General features: G+C 43.8%; 1 protein-coding gene across 5 annotated transcripts in view; it reads right to left on the minus strand.

Annotated features, from left to right (window-relative positions):
• LOC102461223 (uncharacterized protein F13E9.13, mitochondrial) overlaps positions 1 to 17,835 on the minus strand; it is a 72,902-nt gene that overhangs the window by 38,549 nt on the left and 16,518 nt on the right. For all 5 annotated transcript variants that reach the window (XM_089781472.1, XM_089781471.1, XM_089781475.1 and 2 more), the window contains 2 exons: positions 17,370 to 17,550; positions 524 to 674 (listed from right to left, as the gene is read on the minus strand). In XM_089781472.1, the coding sequence (XP_089637598.1) occupies positions 524 to 674; positions 17,370 to 17,550 (332 nt within the window). The remainder of the gene's footprint in view (positions 1 to 523; positions 675 to 17,369; positions 17,551 to 17,835) is intronic.

Below are 17,835 nucleotides of genomic sequence, written 5' to 3' on the forward strand. Positions count from 1 at the left end.
CTGCTCTGTGGGAGCAGACCCTGTCTGTGGCAGGTCTCCTGAGTTGCTGGAGTAGTCCCCTGCCTGCAATAGGTAGGGCACTTCTTCAGTCCTACCCCCCATTACTGGTTAACCAGAACTGGTAAGCATTGCTAATTTAGGATGATGCTTATCAGTTAAGCAGGTAATCAGTTAAACTTTCAAGTCCCTAGTAGCCACCCACGTAACTTGAAACAAAATATTTTAGATGCTTAACATCATGAAACTTGATTTATTTGTAAACATAACAAGAAGCTGAAGCTAAATGATACGCATCACCTTATGTCAGGCACAAGACATTTACAAATTCTTTAAGTTAAACAACTGCAAATTCCAGAGATGTAAAAAGGTGTAGTTTACAGGTGCAAGGTTAATAGTTTTTCAAGACCTTGCACGAGCAGTAAAGTTCTCCCAATATTCACTTTCTGAGCAATTATAAAATGTACGTAAAATGAACATCAGATCTTTTTATATTAACACATATATAAATAGCACTCATATTTACCTGTGTTTCTTTTTAATATCAGCAAAAATTTGAATATGCTGTGCTCCGATTTGTTTTCGGTATCTTAGCAGGTCACCTGCACAGGCATTTATAATCCCTTCATCAGCAACATGGGAAAAAACAAACCCTTCAACTCTGATAAAATCAAGACCTAGAAAAAAAAAATTGAAATCTGAAGATGAAATTGAATCATAAACAGAGGAATTACGTATCTCCTCAATGTCATCGTTTTAGTCTACAGTATTCCAAAGCTTCTCAAACACTGGCACAAAAAAGCAAGTCTCTTCTGATAAACAGTTTTTAAAGCATAGTTAAAACTTAAATTAATGGTTTTTAGCACAACCCACCACAGTGGCCACTGGGTGCAGGACATATATCAAGTACAAAATAAACTGAATTTCCACAAACAGGCTGCTCATCCCTGACACGGTTTGTGCCTCCCATGCCCACTACAGGTTGAACCTCTATAGTCTGGCATTCTCTGGTCTGGCATAATTTCAGTTAGCTGGGTGACCACTTATTATGGATGTGGCCAAGTTTCCCTCAATCCCATAAGGTTTGTTTACAACCACCTGTCCCAGCTCTCAGTGTTCTGTGATGTTGCTTAGCTCTAATTTACCCTAAATGTCTTCTAAGAGCTCAATAAGAAGTAGAAGTAATGCCGCTAGACAATATTGACTTCCCATGGTTCAGCAAATTCTCTGATTTGGCATTGGTCAGGTCCTGAGAGTGTTGGATGAGAGAGGTTCAACCTGTACAAAGAAAAATCCCTAAATTGGATGGTGAGATATCTCCTAATTGCAGCTAAGAACCAATCTTTGAATGTCTATGTACAGATTTCAAATTTTAAAATCAATTTCTAAAACTTTCTGCAGTTTTTATTTAATTGGTCAAATTTAGAGACCTCGCCCTATAATCCTTACATAGGTTGAATACCTATTAAAATCAGAAGGGAGTTTTGCTTGACTGAGGAATCAGGCCCAATTAAAAATTATTTTCAGTTGTGAATTTAAAACATTCATAAGTAATCCAGTAAAATGGCAATTCTCAAACTTTTGCAGACTGTGAAACACTATTTAAGACAAGAGTGCACCAAACTCATATCTACTGTGCATCAACTATAGCATTTGATTCTATGAAGAAGCAACAATTGATAATGAAGGAATACAATGAATCTATATAGGGCCTTGTCTACATTTTGAGATAAGGTCAAATTTATTAACATTGATTTTTTTAGCACTCACTTTTGTACAGTTGAAGGTGCATGTCCCCACTGTGCACAACAATTTGATGTAGTTCAAAGCAGTGCATCCTCAGTAGGTGGCTACCGTTGACTTTGAGAGTGATGCACTGTGGGTAGCTATCCCACAGTTCCTGCACCCCTTTGCACTCAGGGTTATGTTCCCAGATTTCGCTGGGACCAAAATTATGCAGCGGGTGGTTCTGGCTACATATCATCAGCATCCCATAATACCACACATCTCCTCCCTCCTCACCTGCTTGATAGCAGTCTTTTTGCATGCTTTTTTCCCCGGTTATCCATGCAGATGCCATAGTAGTGTAAGTGTGGAACCCGTTCAGCATCAAAGCATTACTGTAATCATGTTAACCATGGTTATGCTGGTGAATACCCAGAGCATATCCATTGTCTGCCAGAATGAGGAAGAATCTGAGGAGGCCATGAATATACTCTTCTGCAAAGCACTTGAATAGAACTACTGGTAAATGCCTCCAGAATTTGATTCTCTGGACACGGTGAAAAGCCAGTTCTGGTGCTGTGAGAAAAGCACAAGCTGGTAGGGCCACGTAGTTATGCAGTTTGCAGAAGTGTCTACAAAACTTTCGCATGTTTAAGGTCACTTTCATAAAAGTTTGCAAATTGCTTTCTCCTGCCCTGAAGTGCAAAAATACCAGAATGAGACCTGCCCTGACAGTGGAGAAGCAGGTGGCAATGGCCCCGGGGAAGCTTGCAATGCCAGACAGCTACCAGTCAGTTGGGAATCAATTCAGAATGGGGAAATTTATAGTAGGGTCTGTTGCGATCCAAGTAGCCAATGAAATCAATACCATTCAGCTACAGAAGATGGTGAATCTAGGAAACGTGGAGAACATAGTGGAAAACATTGCGGTGATGGAGTTCCCTAAGGGGCGATAAACAGAATGCACATCCCTTTCTCAGCAACCAACCACCTTGCCACAGAAAAATCACAAGGGCTATTTCTCAATAGTGCTGCGGGCAATAGTAGATCACAAAGGCCATTTCACTGACATCAGCGTAGGATGGTCAGGAAAGGTGCATGATGCACGCATCTTTAGAGACTCCTGCTTCTTCCAAAAGCTGCAAGCTGGAGCTTTCTTCCCAGACTGGAAAATTACAATGGTTGGCATTGAAATGCCAGTCTATTCTTTGCTCCCATGGCTCATGAAGACGCACATGAGCAGCCTGGACCGTAGTAAGAAGCAGTTAAACTACAGTCTGAGCAAGTGCAGAATGTTGGTAAAATGTGTGTTTTAGGCATTTAAAGCAGGGGTGAGGAACCTAAGGCCTGGATATAGCCCTTGGGTTGCCTGGATCGGTCTCCCGAGGCTTAGGGCCTCCCCCAGCATTGAAGAGCTTGTGCTGGCACTCCAGCCCCTCCTCCATAGCCCCCGGTTGACTTTTCTGTGGGTCAGTGGTCCTCGACCCAGAAGAGGTTCCCCACCCCTGATTTAAAGGAAAGGTTTTGCTAGGTTAGACCTACTACTGACTAGGTTAGACCTTAGCAAACACAACATTCCCATTGTTGTGGCAGCCTGCTGTACACTCCACAATATTTGTGAGAGCGAGAGAGAAAGCTACAGTAAAACTCCAATTGTCTGGCATCCAGTGGTCCGGCACTCCGGATAGTTCAGCACCAACTGGAACCCGAAAGCGCTCCAGCCAGCCGGACAATTGGAGCTGCTCTGGGCTGCTTCCCCAAGTCCACTGCTGCCGCTGCTGAAACTGACCAGCTGCGGACCTGGGGAAGCGGTGCGGAGCAGAGCAGCTGAGGAGCTGCTGGGTTGGTCCCACAGCACCACCCCTCATCCCCTGCTGGGCGCCCGGCAGCACCCCCGCTGCTCTGCCCCAGAGCTTCTCCAAGTCCACCGCTGGTCAGTTTCAGCAGCGGCGGACTTGGGGAAGCTCTGGGGCGGAGCAGCTGGAGTGCTGCTGGGTTGGTCCCGCAGCGCCGCATCTCACCTGAGCGGCATTGCGGGACCAACCCGGCAGCACCCCAGCTGTTCTGCCCATAGGCTTCCCCAAGTCCACCACTGCTGAAACTGACCAGCGGTGGACTTGGGGAAGGGTGGGCAGAGCAGCTGGGGTGCTGCCTGGTTGGTCCCACAGCGCGGCGTTGCGGGACCAACTAGGCAGCACCCCAACTGCTCTGCCCCAGGGCTTCCCCAAGTTCGCCGCTGGTCAGTTTCAGGGGCGGCGGACTTGGGGAAGCCATGGGGCAGAATAGCTGGGGTGCTGCCAGGTTGGCCCACAGTGCCGCCCCTCACCAGCACCCGGTTTCCCTTTTTTATTTAGCGAACACAGCAGGGAAAGAAAGAGAGTTCCGGGTGGGAGTGTGAGGGGAGATGAGCACAGCTGTAAGGAGGACAGCCTTTTGTTTTGGGACACATCCCTGGAGGTTGGGTGAGAGGCTGAACTTGACGCCTCCTCCCTCCAGACCCCGAAACATTCTAGGGTGCCTAGGAGAGGAGGCTATGGAACTCAGTGAGGTGGGAATGTGTCCACAATGGCTGGAGTGACCTGTGCAGGTAGCTGTCCTGGAAGGCCGCCATGCAGTTCATCACATCCGCCATGACCATCAAGACTCTCTCTTGGTTCTTCATTTCCAGCTCCCTGGAATCTCTCTCTTCTTCATACTCTGCTTGCATCTCCAGCAGCAGCGTATTCCTCCATTCACTTAATTGCTCCCTGTCTAAGCTGACAGATTGCATTTGCTCCTTGAACAGGTCATCCCTAGTATGTTTTTGCCTGCAGATTTGTGCTAGCCAGATGGTGGAGCTGGGGAGCATGCAACATGCTTGCTTCTGTACCTGCTGTAATGAAAAGCATCAAGCAGACTTTACAGGAGATAAACTGTTGAGCGTCAAACCTAATCTCTTAACATAAAAGGAAAGGCTGTCTAAAGACAAGAGGAATGTCAGTTATGTTTTTAAGAGCCTACTATGCAGCAGATACACCACACAGTTCTTAGGGGAGCGGCTGGATTAGCTTTGGTGGCAGGCATGGTAAGGGACAGGCTGGGATTTGAGTCTGTTGGGCAGATGTGATCCAGGCATGACAGCAAGGAAGCCATATGGCACTGTTGCGTGTCCCAGAGTATCCTTTCTCCTCCATGCCCTTTGCAATCTTGGCATAAATATCTGCATTTCTTTTGCTGGTTCGTAGTTCCGTGAGAATAGATTCCTCTTCCCACATAGTAATGAGGTCCAGGGTCTCCTGTGCACTTCAAGCTGGAGCTTGTCTGTGACCCTGAGAACTCACAACCAGATATGCTGCCTGCTCTGAGGTCTGCTTACTATGCTGGCCACACAGGAAATTAAATTCAAATTTTCCTGGAGCTTTTCCTGTTCACCTGAGAGCAGTAGAGTTGAAAGTCCTGGTGAGAGCAGTCAGAGGGGCACTGTGGGATACCTCCTGGAAGCTAAGAAAATTGACTTTTACAGTGCTACATCTGAGGACCATAAAGTCGACAATGGCAGGTTGAATTTAGCATTACTCCTTGTGAAAAGTTAAAGTTGATAGAAAGGGCTTAGCGGTGTGAACTCATTGTTTAGAAATTTGACCTAATGTGGCTAAGTTCAACTTAAATTCTCAGTGTAGACCAGGGATAAGGCAGTGGTCACCAACCGGTCAATCATGATCAACTGCTTGATCCCGGAGACTGATTCTCCCAGTCGATCATGATCCCTGGCAATGCAGGGGGCTGCCAGTAAGGTAAGCTCTCTGCCTGCCCCAGCTCCATACTGCTCCCAGAAGAGGCCAGCATGCCCCATAGCCCATGTGCGGGGTGGGATGGGGAAGAGGGATCCCTCCTGCCTGCAAGCACCCTCCTCACCTCAGCTCCCATTGGCTAGGAATAGAGAACTGTGGCCAACAGAAGTTGCAGGGGTGGTCCCTGCAGAGGGGCAGCATATATACTCATGTGATTCTCCAGAGGCCACAGGGGCATGTTGGCTCCCTCCAGTAGCAGCATGGGGCCCAGGCTGCCAAAGGTAAGTGCCAACGCCTTCAATGGCAGGTTCTGAACGGCAGTGCAGCATTAAAATCAGGAGTAGCATAAATACTCTTACAAGCTGCAGCCTCTCAGAGCTAGCCCCCCCATACAATCTCCTGTATGCCAAGCCCCTGCCCAAGTCTTGAGTCCCTTCTCAGTGCCAGCCCACTATATCCCTTCCTGCACCACAAACCACTGCCCCTCCCAGAGCTAGCGCCCCATACTCCTTCCCAGACCACAACACACTGCCCCAGCCCAGAGCCCTCTTCTGCACCCAAACTCCCTCCCTGAGCTTGCATTGCTCACTCCCTCCTGTACCTCAACCCGGGCTCAAACCAGAAACATAGAAGCAGCTCAGGAAAAGACAGCTACTACCACTACTACTGTGTAGAGCAGGGGTTCCCAACATTTTTCGGTCCCCGTACACCCTTGGCTTTTAGTAAACCTTCCCATATCCGCTATTCAATATGAAAGGAAATAAATTCTCAACTCTAGAATCCACAACCTTTTTCCACTAGCATTACTACTTTTGGAACATTTCATTTAGTATAATCTAGTTATTTACCAAATATTCCCTGTGCCCCCTTGACAAGCTTCTCGTACTCCCTGGGGGTACGCATACCCCAGGTTGGGAACCCCTGGTGTAGAGGGTGGACTGGGTTCCCTTGCTAGTCAATGCAGGAGTGGCACTGTGAGGCAGTGAAACAGAAACCTGGCTGAGACTGCTGGAGAGAATTTTGATTCATCCACCTGAAGAAACCATGACAGTTACCTGGAGAGTCCTTAGAGCTGTGGCTCCTGAGAGCAAGAGAGGAGCTGTAGAGGAGAAACTAATTGGATATACCACTATAAGCGGTCTTGACCTGACCAAATTAATCCCTAGCATTGCCAGGAAGTGGAGCCATCCAATGGTGAGTAGAGCATCCGGTCACATTCCCATTTTACAGATAGGGAACTGAGACACAAAATAACTAAATGACAGCTAAATGACATGACTTTGTTTGGTCTTCTGAAAACTGTCAGGATCCATCACACATCACTTGTGGTAAGGAGTTCTACAGAAGGGATCTGACACGAGAATGTTGTCCCGAGCCCCTCGAAGATTCACCCTGGGTTCTATTGACGGCATCATCCTTGTGGAGTAAACGGTCATAGAATCATAGAATACTAGGACTGGAAGGGACCTCGAGAGGTCATCGAGTCCAGTCCCCTGCCCTCATGGCAGGACCAAGGACTGTCTAAGACCATCCCTGATAGACATTTATCTAACCTACTCTTAAATATCTCCAGAGATGGGGATTCCACAACCACCCTGGGCAATTTATTCCAGAGTTTAACTACCCTGACAGTTAGGAACTTTTTCCTAATGTCCAACCTAAACCTCCCTTGCTGCAATTTAAGCCCACTGCTTCTTGTTCTATCCTCAGAGACCAAGATGAACAAGTTTTCTCCCTCCTCCTTATGACACCCTTTTAGATACCTGAAAACGGCTATCATGTCCCCTCTCAGTCTTCTCTTTTCTAAACTAAACAAACCCAATTCTTTAGCCTTCCCTCACAGGTCATGTTCTCTAGACCTTTAAACATTCTTGTTGCTCTTCTCTGGACCCTCTTCAATTTCTCCACATCTTTCTTGAAATGTGGTGCCCAGAACTGGACACAATACTCCAACTGAGCCTAACCAGCGCAGAGTAGAGTGGAAGAATGACTTCTCGTGTCTTGCTCACAACACACCTGTTAATGCATCCCAGGATCATGTTTGCTTTTTTTTTTGCAACAGCATCACACTGCTGACTCATATTCAGCTTGTGGTCCACTATAACCCCTAGATCCGTTTCTGTCGTACTCCTTCCTAGACAGTCGCTTCCCATTCTGTATGTGTAAAACTGATTGTTCCTTCCTAAGTGGAGCACTTTACATTTGTCTTTATTAAACTTCATCCTGTTTACCGCAGACCATTTCACCAATTTGTCCAGATCATTTTGAATTATGACCCTATCCTCCAGAGCAGTCGCAACCCGTCCCAGCTTGGTATCATCTGCAAACTTAATAAGCATATTTTCTATGCCAATATCTAAATCGTTGATGAAGATATTGAACAGAGCCGGTCCCAAAACAGATCCCTGTGGAACCCCACTTGTTATACCTTTCCAGCAGGATTGTGAACCATTAATAACTACTCTCTGCGTACGGTTATCCAGCCAGTTATGCACTCACCTCATAGTAGCCCCATCTAAGTTGTATTTGCCTTGTTTATTGATAAGAATATCATGCGAGACCATATCAAACACCTTACTAAAGTCTAGGTATACCACATCCACCGCTTCTCCCTTATCCACAAGACTCGTTATCCTATCAAAGAAAGCTAACCGATTGGTTTGATATGTTTTATTATTTACAAATCCATGCTGACTGTTCCTGATCACCTTGCCACCTTCCAAGTGTTTACAGATGATTTCCTTAATTACTTGCTCCATTATCTTCCCTGGCACTGAAGTTAAACTAACTGGTCTCATGGCGAGTTGTGATGGGAAAGACTGCCTCAAAGACAGTGAGGCCCTATCCTCTTAGGCTACATCTAGACTGCAGGCTTCTTTCAGAAGAAGCTTTTTTCGGAAGAGATCTTCTGAAAAAACTTCTTCTGAAAGAGAGAATCCACACTGCAAAAGTGCATCGAAAAAGCGATCTACTTTTTTGAAAGAGAGCATCCAGTCTGAATGGACACTATCTTCCATGTAAGCTGTGATTGCTATGGATGGAATGGCCACCAAGGCACCTGTGCTTTTTCTTCTTTCCCCTTCTTCTGAAAGAACTCCCTCTTCCCCGTCCACACATGCCTTTTCGCAAAAGAGCTCTTTCACAAAAAGGCTTCTTCCTCGTAGAATGAGGATTACCAATGCTGGAAAAAACCCTCTGTTCTTTCAATTTTCTTATGGAAGAACTCAATTGCAGTGTCGATGTTCCTCTACAGAGTTTTGTCGGAAAAATGGCACAAAACGCTGCAGTGTAGACATACCTTTAAAGACCATATAGATAAGGACTAGGCTTTGGAATTGCCTCTGAAAATGGCTGGGTAACTGTCAATGATTAGTCTGTTTGATAAACTACCAGTCGTGTTATGTACATTGATATTAATGTGAATTTCACCCCCAAGTCAAACAAGTTGCAGTTGTATATCTCTGCAGTGATGACTGCATACCCATGGATATAAAGCAGATATCTGCAAATTTGCAGGGCTCTACAGATGGGAATGGGCAGTTTCCTGATTAGATGAAGATGAAATAAGAAAATTCCTTTTGAAATCTGCATTTCTTAAGCAGCGAAGACTCCAAAATAACACAGACTATGTATTGCCTTGATGATCAGTGGCAAATGCTCTTAGCAGAGGATAATGTCAATATTCCAGTAACTTCTGAAACTGCTTCCTTCATGCTTTCAGCATTAATTCAATCTTCCCTGGATTAATCGTGACTCAGCTATTTTTATCCACATATTTATTCATTTCTAAGCACTGGCATCTTGGAATGATGATGACTCAGTTTGTTTCAAAGTTTAGTGTTGTCAGTATACAGACTAAGCATCTTTCACAAAGGCTAAAACTTTGATTAATATTAGGGCAGAGAAGTATATTTCACCAGCACAGTAAAAAGAGATAAGAGCTATGTTGTCAGATTTCTAAATATACTTTTGATCATCCCTCTAGCTAACAGTAAAACCCCAGCTTCCTCTCTGATGTGACTAGTGTTTTGTTTTTTTAAATGAAGGTGTTTGATGTTATTTGGCAAATTTGCAAAGAAAATCCTAATTATGAACTATGCTCTGAGGAACAGGACAACAGCAACGCCAGTTTATGGAATCTAGCAGATATATGTACAGGTACATGTAATGGTTTAACTTCAACTGTCCATAGAGAAAATGCTAGCGGCATACGAAAGAGCTGATCCAGACGTGAACATGTACTGAACATTCTTGAGCACTTACAAAAAGATATCCAGTGATTTTTGCTGATCAGAAAGAGGCAGTACATGTATATTTGTGGAACAAATGTTTCTTAGAGCTGATTATATGTATTATTTTATGTAAGCCTCAAACAGATGTATTTAATTTAATTAAATTAGGATCTACAAATAGGAAAATATTTAAGGACACATGGTACACCTGTTAATAATGAATCGAGTACTAACTCTAGCAAACAAACTCAGACACAGAAATTCTTTGCTTTTCCACAATGAGCATTTTAATTTAATAAAAACCGAACAGACTGAAGATGACATGATGTTCTGATGAAGATATTAAAATCAACTCATAAGGCTATGTTCTAAAAATGTGAAAATGCACTGGGTATAACAGTATCCTTGTAGGGGAGCCTGGACGGCCCTCCCTTGACCAGAACAATGTCTGCAGTGCTAGGTCTCGTTCCAGCCTTGTCCAAAGTATGGATCTTTAACACATCACCCTAGGTCTGACTCAAGCTTGGGCACATGTATGTACGCAAGCAGGCCAGGCCAGAAAGGGTGGGGGAAAGTCAGGAGTACTTGCTCAATTATGCAGAACTTGGAAGGACAGCGAGACCAGGCCAAAATGAGCAGAAACAACCTGGTACTAGTATTATCCCATTTTTTGATAAGAGAAAAATTCCAGAGACAGCCAGAAAAACTATTAATGAAACGCTTTTGCAATATTTTGGCATTGCAAAATGCATCCTAGATATTGGCATAATAGGTATTTTACACAAAATATAGTTGATTGATAGATATTACTAGAACGACCAAATCTCGCTTTGCTATAAATATAGGGGTAGAAGATCTAATCAGTGGGAGGGATTGAGTAAGGTGTCCCCACTACCTTACTCTTTGCAACAAGAAGGTGAACCAGTTCCTGCTGCCTGATGCATTGAGGACGCCTCTGCGTGAGGGGAAAGAAAGAGGCCACGACCTCCTGTCTGACAACTGTAAGGGTAACAGCATTGGAACTGTGTATGTGTGTGTGATTTATAGGAATAAGTATATGTATATTCATATTCTTGTAACTGAGTAGCTTGTGTATTGTCCTAGGTAAAGGTGTTGTTATACTGTCTGTGCTAACTATCCCATGTACTGAAACAGATGTGTAACTGTGCACTGCTTTCCTTTACCTTTCTGTGCACAATAAAGTTAACAAGAGTTCAGGTGAGGTGTTTTACTGGCTCCTCTCCGAACCACACGACAATCCTCCAAACAAGAAAATGGAGAACTACACAATAGTATATTATCTCCATGCACTGCAGTTCATGTTGCTTGTTTACAGGTATTACTTTATTTTTAAAAATTCTATGTTAAAACAAAGTGAAGAAGTGAAGCAATCAAAGGTCAGGAAATGCCAGAATTAAGGCTACACAGACAACCTTAATTCAGCCCCCTTATACATATAGGCTGTGTCTAGACTGGCCAGTTTTTCCGGAAAATCAGCCGCTTTTCCGGAAAAACTTGCCAGCTGTCTACACTGGCGCTTGAATTTCCGCAAAAGCACTGACTTCCTACTGTAAGAAATCAGTGCTTCTTGCGGAAATACTATTCTGCTCCCATTCAGGCAAAAGTCCCTTTTGTGCAAAGCTTTTGTGCAAAACAGCCAGTATAGACAGCTCAGATTTGTTTTCCGCAAAAAAGCCACGATTGCGAAAATGGCGATTGGGCCTTTTTTGCGGAAAAGCGTCCGTGTCAATCTAGACGCTTTGTTCCGAAAATGCTTTTAACTGAAAACTTTTCCGTTAAAAGCATTTCCGGAAAATCATGCCAATCTAGACGCAGCCATATGGATTATGTTAGATGTTAATTACATGATCAAAAAAAAATTTTTTTTAAATCAGGAAAATGATTTTACATAATATTTCCTAATAAAAAAAATCTCAATTAGATATTCCATCACTGGATTCATACGGACTGACCCTCAACTTGGCTCAACAGCAGAGTTTGGACCTTAAAGATCCACAGGACACACCTCAGGACTTGAGTTAATAGAACAACTGACAGCAAACTGAATGTCTGGATCAGGCACTGGAGAAGGATGAAACATGCATGTTGCCAGTGGATTTCACAGCTATTTCCTGAGATCAGAAGAATGTAGAGATTCAGGGCTCTGAAGTTCAATTCTGAACTCTGGAGGAAGGTATTACTGATTACAGATCCTTCTATCCCATCAGCCTCTGCTTGTATCTTCTCACCATTCTGCTCTTACCCAACTCCTCTCTATCCCCTTCTGCTCTCCCCAGCTCCCCTTCACTACTTGCCAGCTACTGTTCCTGCTCCTCTGCTTCTCCTCTTCTGTTAACTCCTGCAAGCCACAGCCACTTATTGTCCTCCTTCTTACTTCCTGGGCATCTGCAGGGAGGCACTGAGAGCACAGGAAAGACAGTTTATTTTCTTTCATTCAGTTTTAGTGCTCATTACCAGAACAGACCGGAGCAGCAAATATGGGAAAAATCCTATTCTTGCCCCTCGCCCTGAGGCCCAAGCTTACTCACTCTCTGGGGATAGCACTCGTGCACTCTGGTCACATGCTCTTGTGATGGGTTGGTGCATGCTCATTACTGGCAGACTCTTTGGAGAACTTAGTTTTACTGCCAACAACTCTACTGAGCATGTACAAACTGCCATTTTTTAATTAGGGCAGTTTTTCACAAGAGTAGTGAAAAGCGCATTCTTGACACAATAGCAGCCCCTCTGAACAAAGTAGTCCTTGCTCAAAAGCACGGCTGTTAAACATCCAAAGAGACACTCTTAAAATGAATATGTTGATATGGCAAACTTTTATTTTTGTAATCTCATTCTTAGAAATAGCTCAATCATTTTTCTGAAACTTTCCAAACCAGGTCAGCCTAAAACAATTACCCAGCATAGAACATTTCTGCCTGAAGAGCTAAAGTTTGGGAAATTTTAAGCAACTGAGAACAAGATCTTGTTACAAGAATCTTAATTATAGGTAGCAACTTCATATGAAAGTACAGACCACTTTCTCTTTTTGCTACACCTTTTTCCAGAGACCTTTTAGAACAGATCTCCAGACTTGTTTTTCTCACTCATGTTATTTTCTGCATAATCAGCAGATTGCATTTGCTTGAGGCTGCTTGAGAATTATGCATGTTGTCATGTACCTTGATCTCTCTCTTTTACAGAGCTGTAGACGTACTAAAAATATAGGTCTGTAAAGAAATCAAGTTCTACCAATATGGTGTATTTGATGATAGGCTTTTTTTTCCTTGAGTCCATAGTCTTTTCTGTGAACATTACTCTGACATTTTTTTTTTAAAGGAGATGGGGACCTTCCTTTAACTTTCTTACATGAAGCACCACATGACTGCCATTGTCAGATTTATCTGATCATTCCTTGGAATTAAAATATTAGGGAAACTGAGAATTTTCTCTCTCCTTCATTCCTCACCTAAATACAAAATGTTTGAATGAGTGATCAAGTATTGATGCAACTTCTGATTTCTTCCATTTCCTTTAAAAAATATTTTGTTTACTGTAATGCCATTGTATGCACCCAAAAGCCAACAGCTATTTTCCAGAACAATTCTGTTTAAAGATATTATTACTGAAGGAGAGCACGCAGACACATTCCCAAAAAAGGGACTGAAATAGTGCAATAATAGCAGGTGACGTTGCTACTCCTAACCCTGCTTTATCAAGTAACTTAAAGTAACACATCTTTAAGTATTTTGTAACATCTAAAATGTGCAGTGCTTTGTTTATTAATAGTCACCTCTATTGACTATTAAAACTGCAGCATTAAGTCCCTACTGCATCACTCCAGAAATACTTACCCAAGATGCGATATCTACAAAGCAGGATTCACTTTAATGAAGAGTTGTTGAAAGAGGCTCGATTACAGTGATTCTTTTTCTTCTTGCTTTCCTGTTCATTGAGCTTGAGACAATCATTTTCACAGTAGCTGAATGAAATGCACTAAACATAGGTCCTTTAGCGCTCCAGTCCCCCAATTACAGAGCAAGTAGTGCAGATCAGCAGCAGAGATGTGCAAAACTCTTAACAAGTATCTTCAGGAATTCTCTCCCTCATTAATAACCAAGAAGTCACAGAAATACATTGCTGTCTCAATATATTCTCCTTTTGGTACTACAGGCAGTCCCCGGGTTACGTACAAGATAGGGACTGTAGGTTTGTTCTTAAGTTGAATCTGTATGTAAGTTGGAACTGGCGTCCAGATTCAGCCACTGCTGAAACTGACCAGCGGCTGACTACAGGAAGCCCGAGGCAGAGTTGCTCTGCCCCTGGCTTCCTGGAATCAGCCGCTGATCAGTTTCAACAGGCTGAATCTGGATGCCAGTTCCGACTTGTTCTTAAATTGAATCTGTATGTAAGTCGGAACTGGCATCCAGATTCAGCCTGTTGAAACTGATCAGCGGCTGATTCCAGGAAGCCCAGGGCAGAGCAACTCTGCCTCGGGCTTCCTGTAGTCAGCCGCTGGTCAGTTTCAGCAGCGGCTGACTTGGGGACGCCTGGGGCAGAGCAGCTGGGGTGCTGCTGGGTTGCTCCAGTAGTGCCGCTCCTGAAACTGACCAGCAGCGGCTGAATCAGGACGCCTGGGGCAGAACAGCTGGGGTGCTGCCGGGTTGGTCCAGGAGCGGCCAGAGTGGCGCTGCGGAACCAACCGGCAGCGCCCCAGCTGCTCTACCACAGGCGTCCGGAGAAAAGCCTGGTCTGCTGGGGGGGGGAGGGGGCGGGCGCACTAGCTGGGCCCCCCCCCTCCAGCCCCCAGCTGCTCCCCCCCCCCCCCCCAGAGACCAGGGAGACGCGGAGCAAAGCCATGGAGCACGCGGGCAGTGGGACAGCCCAGACGCGCCGCGGCTGTCCCGCTGCCGGCGTCCTCCGCGGCTTTGCTCCGCGTCTCCCTGGTCTGCTGGGGGGGGCTATCCCCCCAGCAGACCAGGGAGACGTAGAGGAGCTTTTCTCGCCCCGGAGGACGCAGGCGGCGGGACCGCGGCACATCTGGGCGTCCTGCCGCTCCCGTCCTCCGGGGCGAGAAAAGCCCTGTTCATAACTGCGGATCCGACGTAAGTCGGATCCATGTAACTCGGGGACTGCCTGTACAGCATGCCCTTAAATTAATCCTAGTTAACTAAAGCATTTGATCTAGGACTTTTGAAATAGAATAAACCGATGTTTTAGCAAGCACATCAAGTATCCCTACATAGAAACTGTACCTAAAATGAAAAAAACCCCAACAACTCAATTTTGTTGGTTAATTTTTATGGCAGCGATAGCTTTTCCGATAGGCTTCAGGGCAACAATGAAAATGGATTAAGCTTTTTAGTTTACCAAGCAGATTCACAGCAAAAATGCAGTTTCACTTTTTCAAATGTTGAAAAGAAATTCAACAGAAGTTCTAAACACTTCTATTAACAAAAACACCCTTTAAAAAAGGCTTATGATTTTGAGGCACAAATTCAAGCAAATTACAGTTGTCACTTTAATAGACAAGTAGGGATGTGAAAGGTTAACTGGTTAGCATCAACCTTAATGGGTGATGCTTACTGGCTTTGGTTAACAGGTGGGGGTTTGAGCAGCTCCCCACCTGCAAAGGGCAGGGGGCTGCTCCAGACCAATGAGGCCTGCCTTGGACATAGGCTGTGGAGCCCAGTGGCAAGCCCGGCGCATCCGCAGGCAGGGCCTGCTCTGGGCAGACTAGAACAGTCAGGTTGGAACATCCTTCCCTCTGCCCCTCACCTTAATCTAGGGATGGGCAATAATTTTAGATCGGGGGGGACACTTCCGTAATATCTGAAGTGGCCCCAGGCCACTCCAGAAGGGGGGGAAGGAGGCTCTGGCAGAAGGGGAAGAGCCTCTGGCAGAAGAGGCAAAGCCTCCAGCAGAAGGGGCAGGATTAGAACACTTCCTGCTCCCCCTCCCACAGACCCTGATGGCCTGGGGGTAAGGGAGCATGTGATGTCTTCGCCCCTGGCCTCACCACGCCTAGAGAGAACGGCCAACTGTTCTGAACAGCTAATAGTTCCTTTTAGGCACCTACCTCTTTGCAGGGCAAAAGACTTCGCAAGCTCCCCCCGCCCTCAGGCCAATCAGGGACCTGGGGGCAGGGGAGTGGCAGGGCATCTACACGTGGGCTGGATCTACCCGCTTGGCGGGCTGGATTTGGCCCAAGGAAGCCCCTTTGCCCACCCCTGCCTTAATTGGTTAACCGGTTAAACATCACGTTTAACTGGTTAACCAAATAAATGAGATTTTACATCCTGTTAGACAAGTCTTCATTTTTCTGAATTTTTTAAAAACAGAAGTTAAAATAAACAAACATCTTTTAATTTTGTGGTTCTTACAAAAGAAAGGTTTTTTTAAAAAGTACCAAGTTTTTAGAATGGTACATGCAAAATGTGTGAATATACTGCTATACTTGGAATCTGGTAAACGTACATGCAAACAACCAGAGGAGTTTAAATGATCATTTATATGCAAGTCCTCTGATTTTAAGTATATCAAAGAAAGTATGCATGCATAGTTTTTCATGCAGACATTCCAAAGATATAGAATGGTACATGCTATCCAGATACCTCTAGTCTACAGCAATACACATTAACTGAACTTAAAGAAAATCAGAGCAGCTCATTCACCAACAAAATTATTCTGATATGATGAAGTTGTTGTCAATTGTATTAAAATTAAAACAATGAAACTGAGATCAACTCCATTCAAAACACCCGGGGAAAAGAAAAACGTTCTCTCAACAAAAAGGTTAAAATAACCAGGGGAAAACATTAAAAACAAAAGCTGGTAAAAACAACATTTAATTGGTATTATAAGATGTTGTCCATTCACCACGACTCTGTAACTAAAAAAGACTCCTGTGGTTCAAAGGAGACTGAGAATGTATCTGCAACAGTGTGGATTGTAAAGCATAGAAGAAAAGGGCAATATAGAAATACATTAAGATTAAAAAAAAATCATGGAAAATCTACTTGCAAGCTAGAAAAGAGCACACCAATATCACCTGTGATTTGTTTGTCACTACATAAGGTAATAATAGAAAAGGCAAGTTTTCAGTGTTAATCCAGCCACAAGCTTGAACCAAGAAACAAATGTGTGCAACATGAATTGTTCTACCCAAACTTTCAGCAGGGAGTAGGAGACAGTGCAGTCTTTGCTAGCCTTGCCATTTCTCATACAATCTATGTAGCAAGGAAAGTTGAATTTATACTGAACTTTTATAAACACAATTTAAATTGCTTAATATTTTGGTTGAGTATATCTTCTTAATTACTGCATCAAAACATTCATTTCATTCATTTATGAAAATGAAATGACAATTAGTTCCATAGATAACAAGAGTATCCCAAGATATAAGTGATCAGATCTTTAACCACTGTGGATTAAATTAATCTTTATTTGCCTCTCATTAGAGAAATGCATAGGGATCAACTCTTAATATGAAGTCAGACTCTTTTGTTCAAACACACTTCCTCCCTTTTCAGGAGAGCATTTGTGCCCTTCCGGTCTCCTCCTTGAGGGTGTCTATAATAGCACTCAAGTTTCAGAGAGGAAAGATCACATGAAATACAAGTACCAAATTATGAGTCATTTCTAATACCTGCAGCAAGAGCAACAGCTACAGCCTGTTGATTTGCAGAACACAGAATCTGGATACCCAATGGGAGATGTGGGCAGGTCTGTTTCACTGCAGCACTAATGACTGCCATGGCTGCAGTTATTTCTGGCCCAACAGAAACGGTGTAAGGAAGATCATGCATATTTTCCACTATCAAACCATCCTGTGGAGAGTATTACAGAGAAATCTGATTAAACTGAGATGAGCCATTTAAAAATATAGTTATTATATTAGACAAAGATTTATATTAAAAAGAAACACTATATTTAAAGGTTTTTTCTTCAAAGGGATTATCTACAGTAAACTGTTGATGCAAATACCAATTTGCAAAAATGCGTTAATCAACATCATGATATCTGTAATCACAAAGTGAAATAAATGTGATTTCAATTACACATTTTGTCAATTAGATTTCTTTTGAATCTGTGCTACAATGTGTACTATAGAG

This window comes from Pelodiscus sinensis, chromosome 12 (genome assembly GCF_052426305.1).
Source record: "Pelodiscus sinensis isolate ZL-2025 chromosome 12, ASM5242630v1, whole genome shotgun sequence".
Classification (NCBI taxonomy): domain Eukaryota; kingdom Metazoa; phylum Chordata; order Testudines; family Trionychidae; genus Pelodiscus; species Pelodiscus sinensis.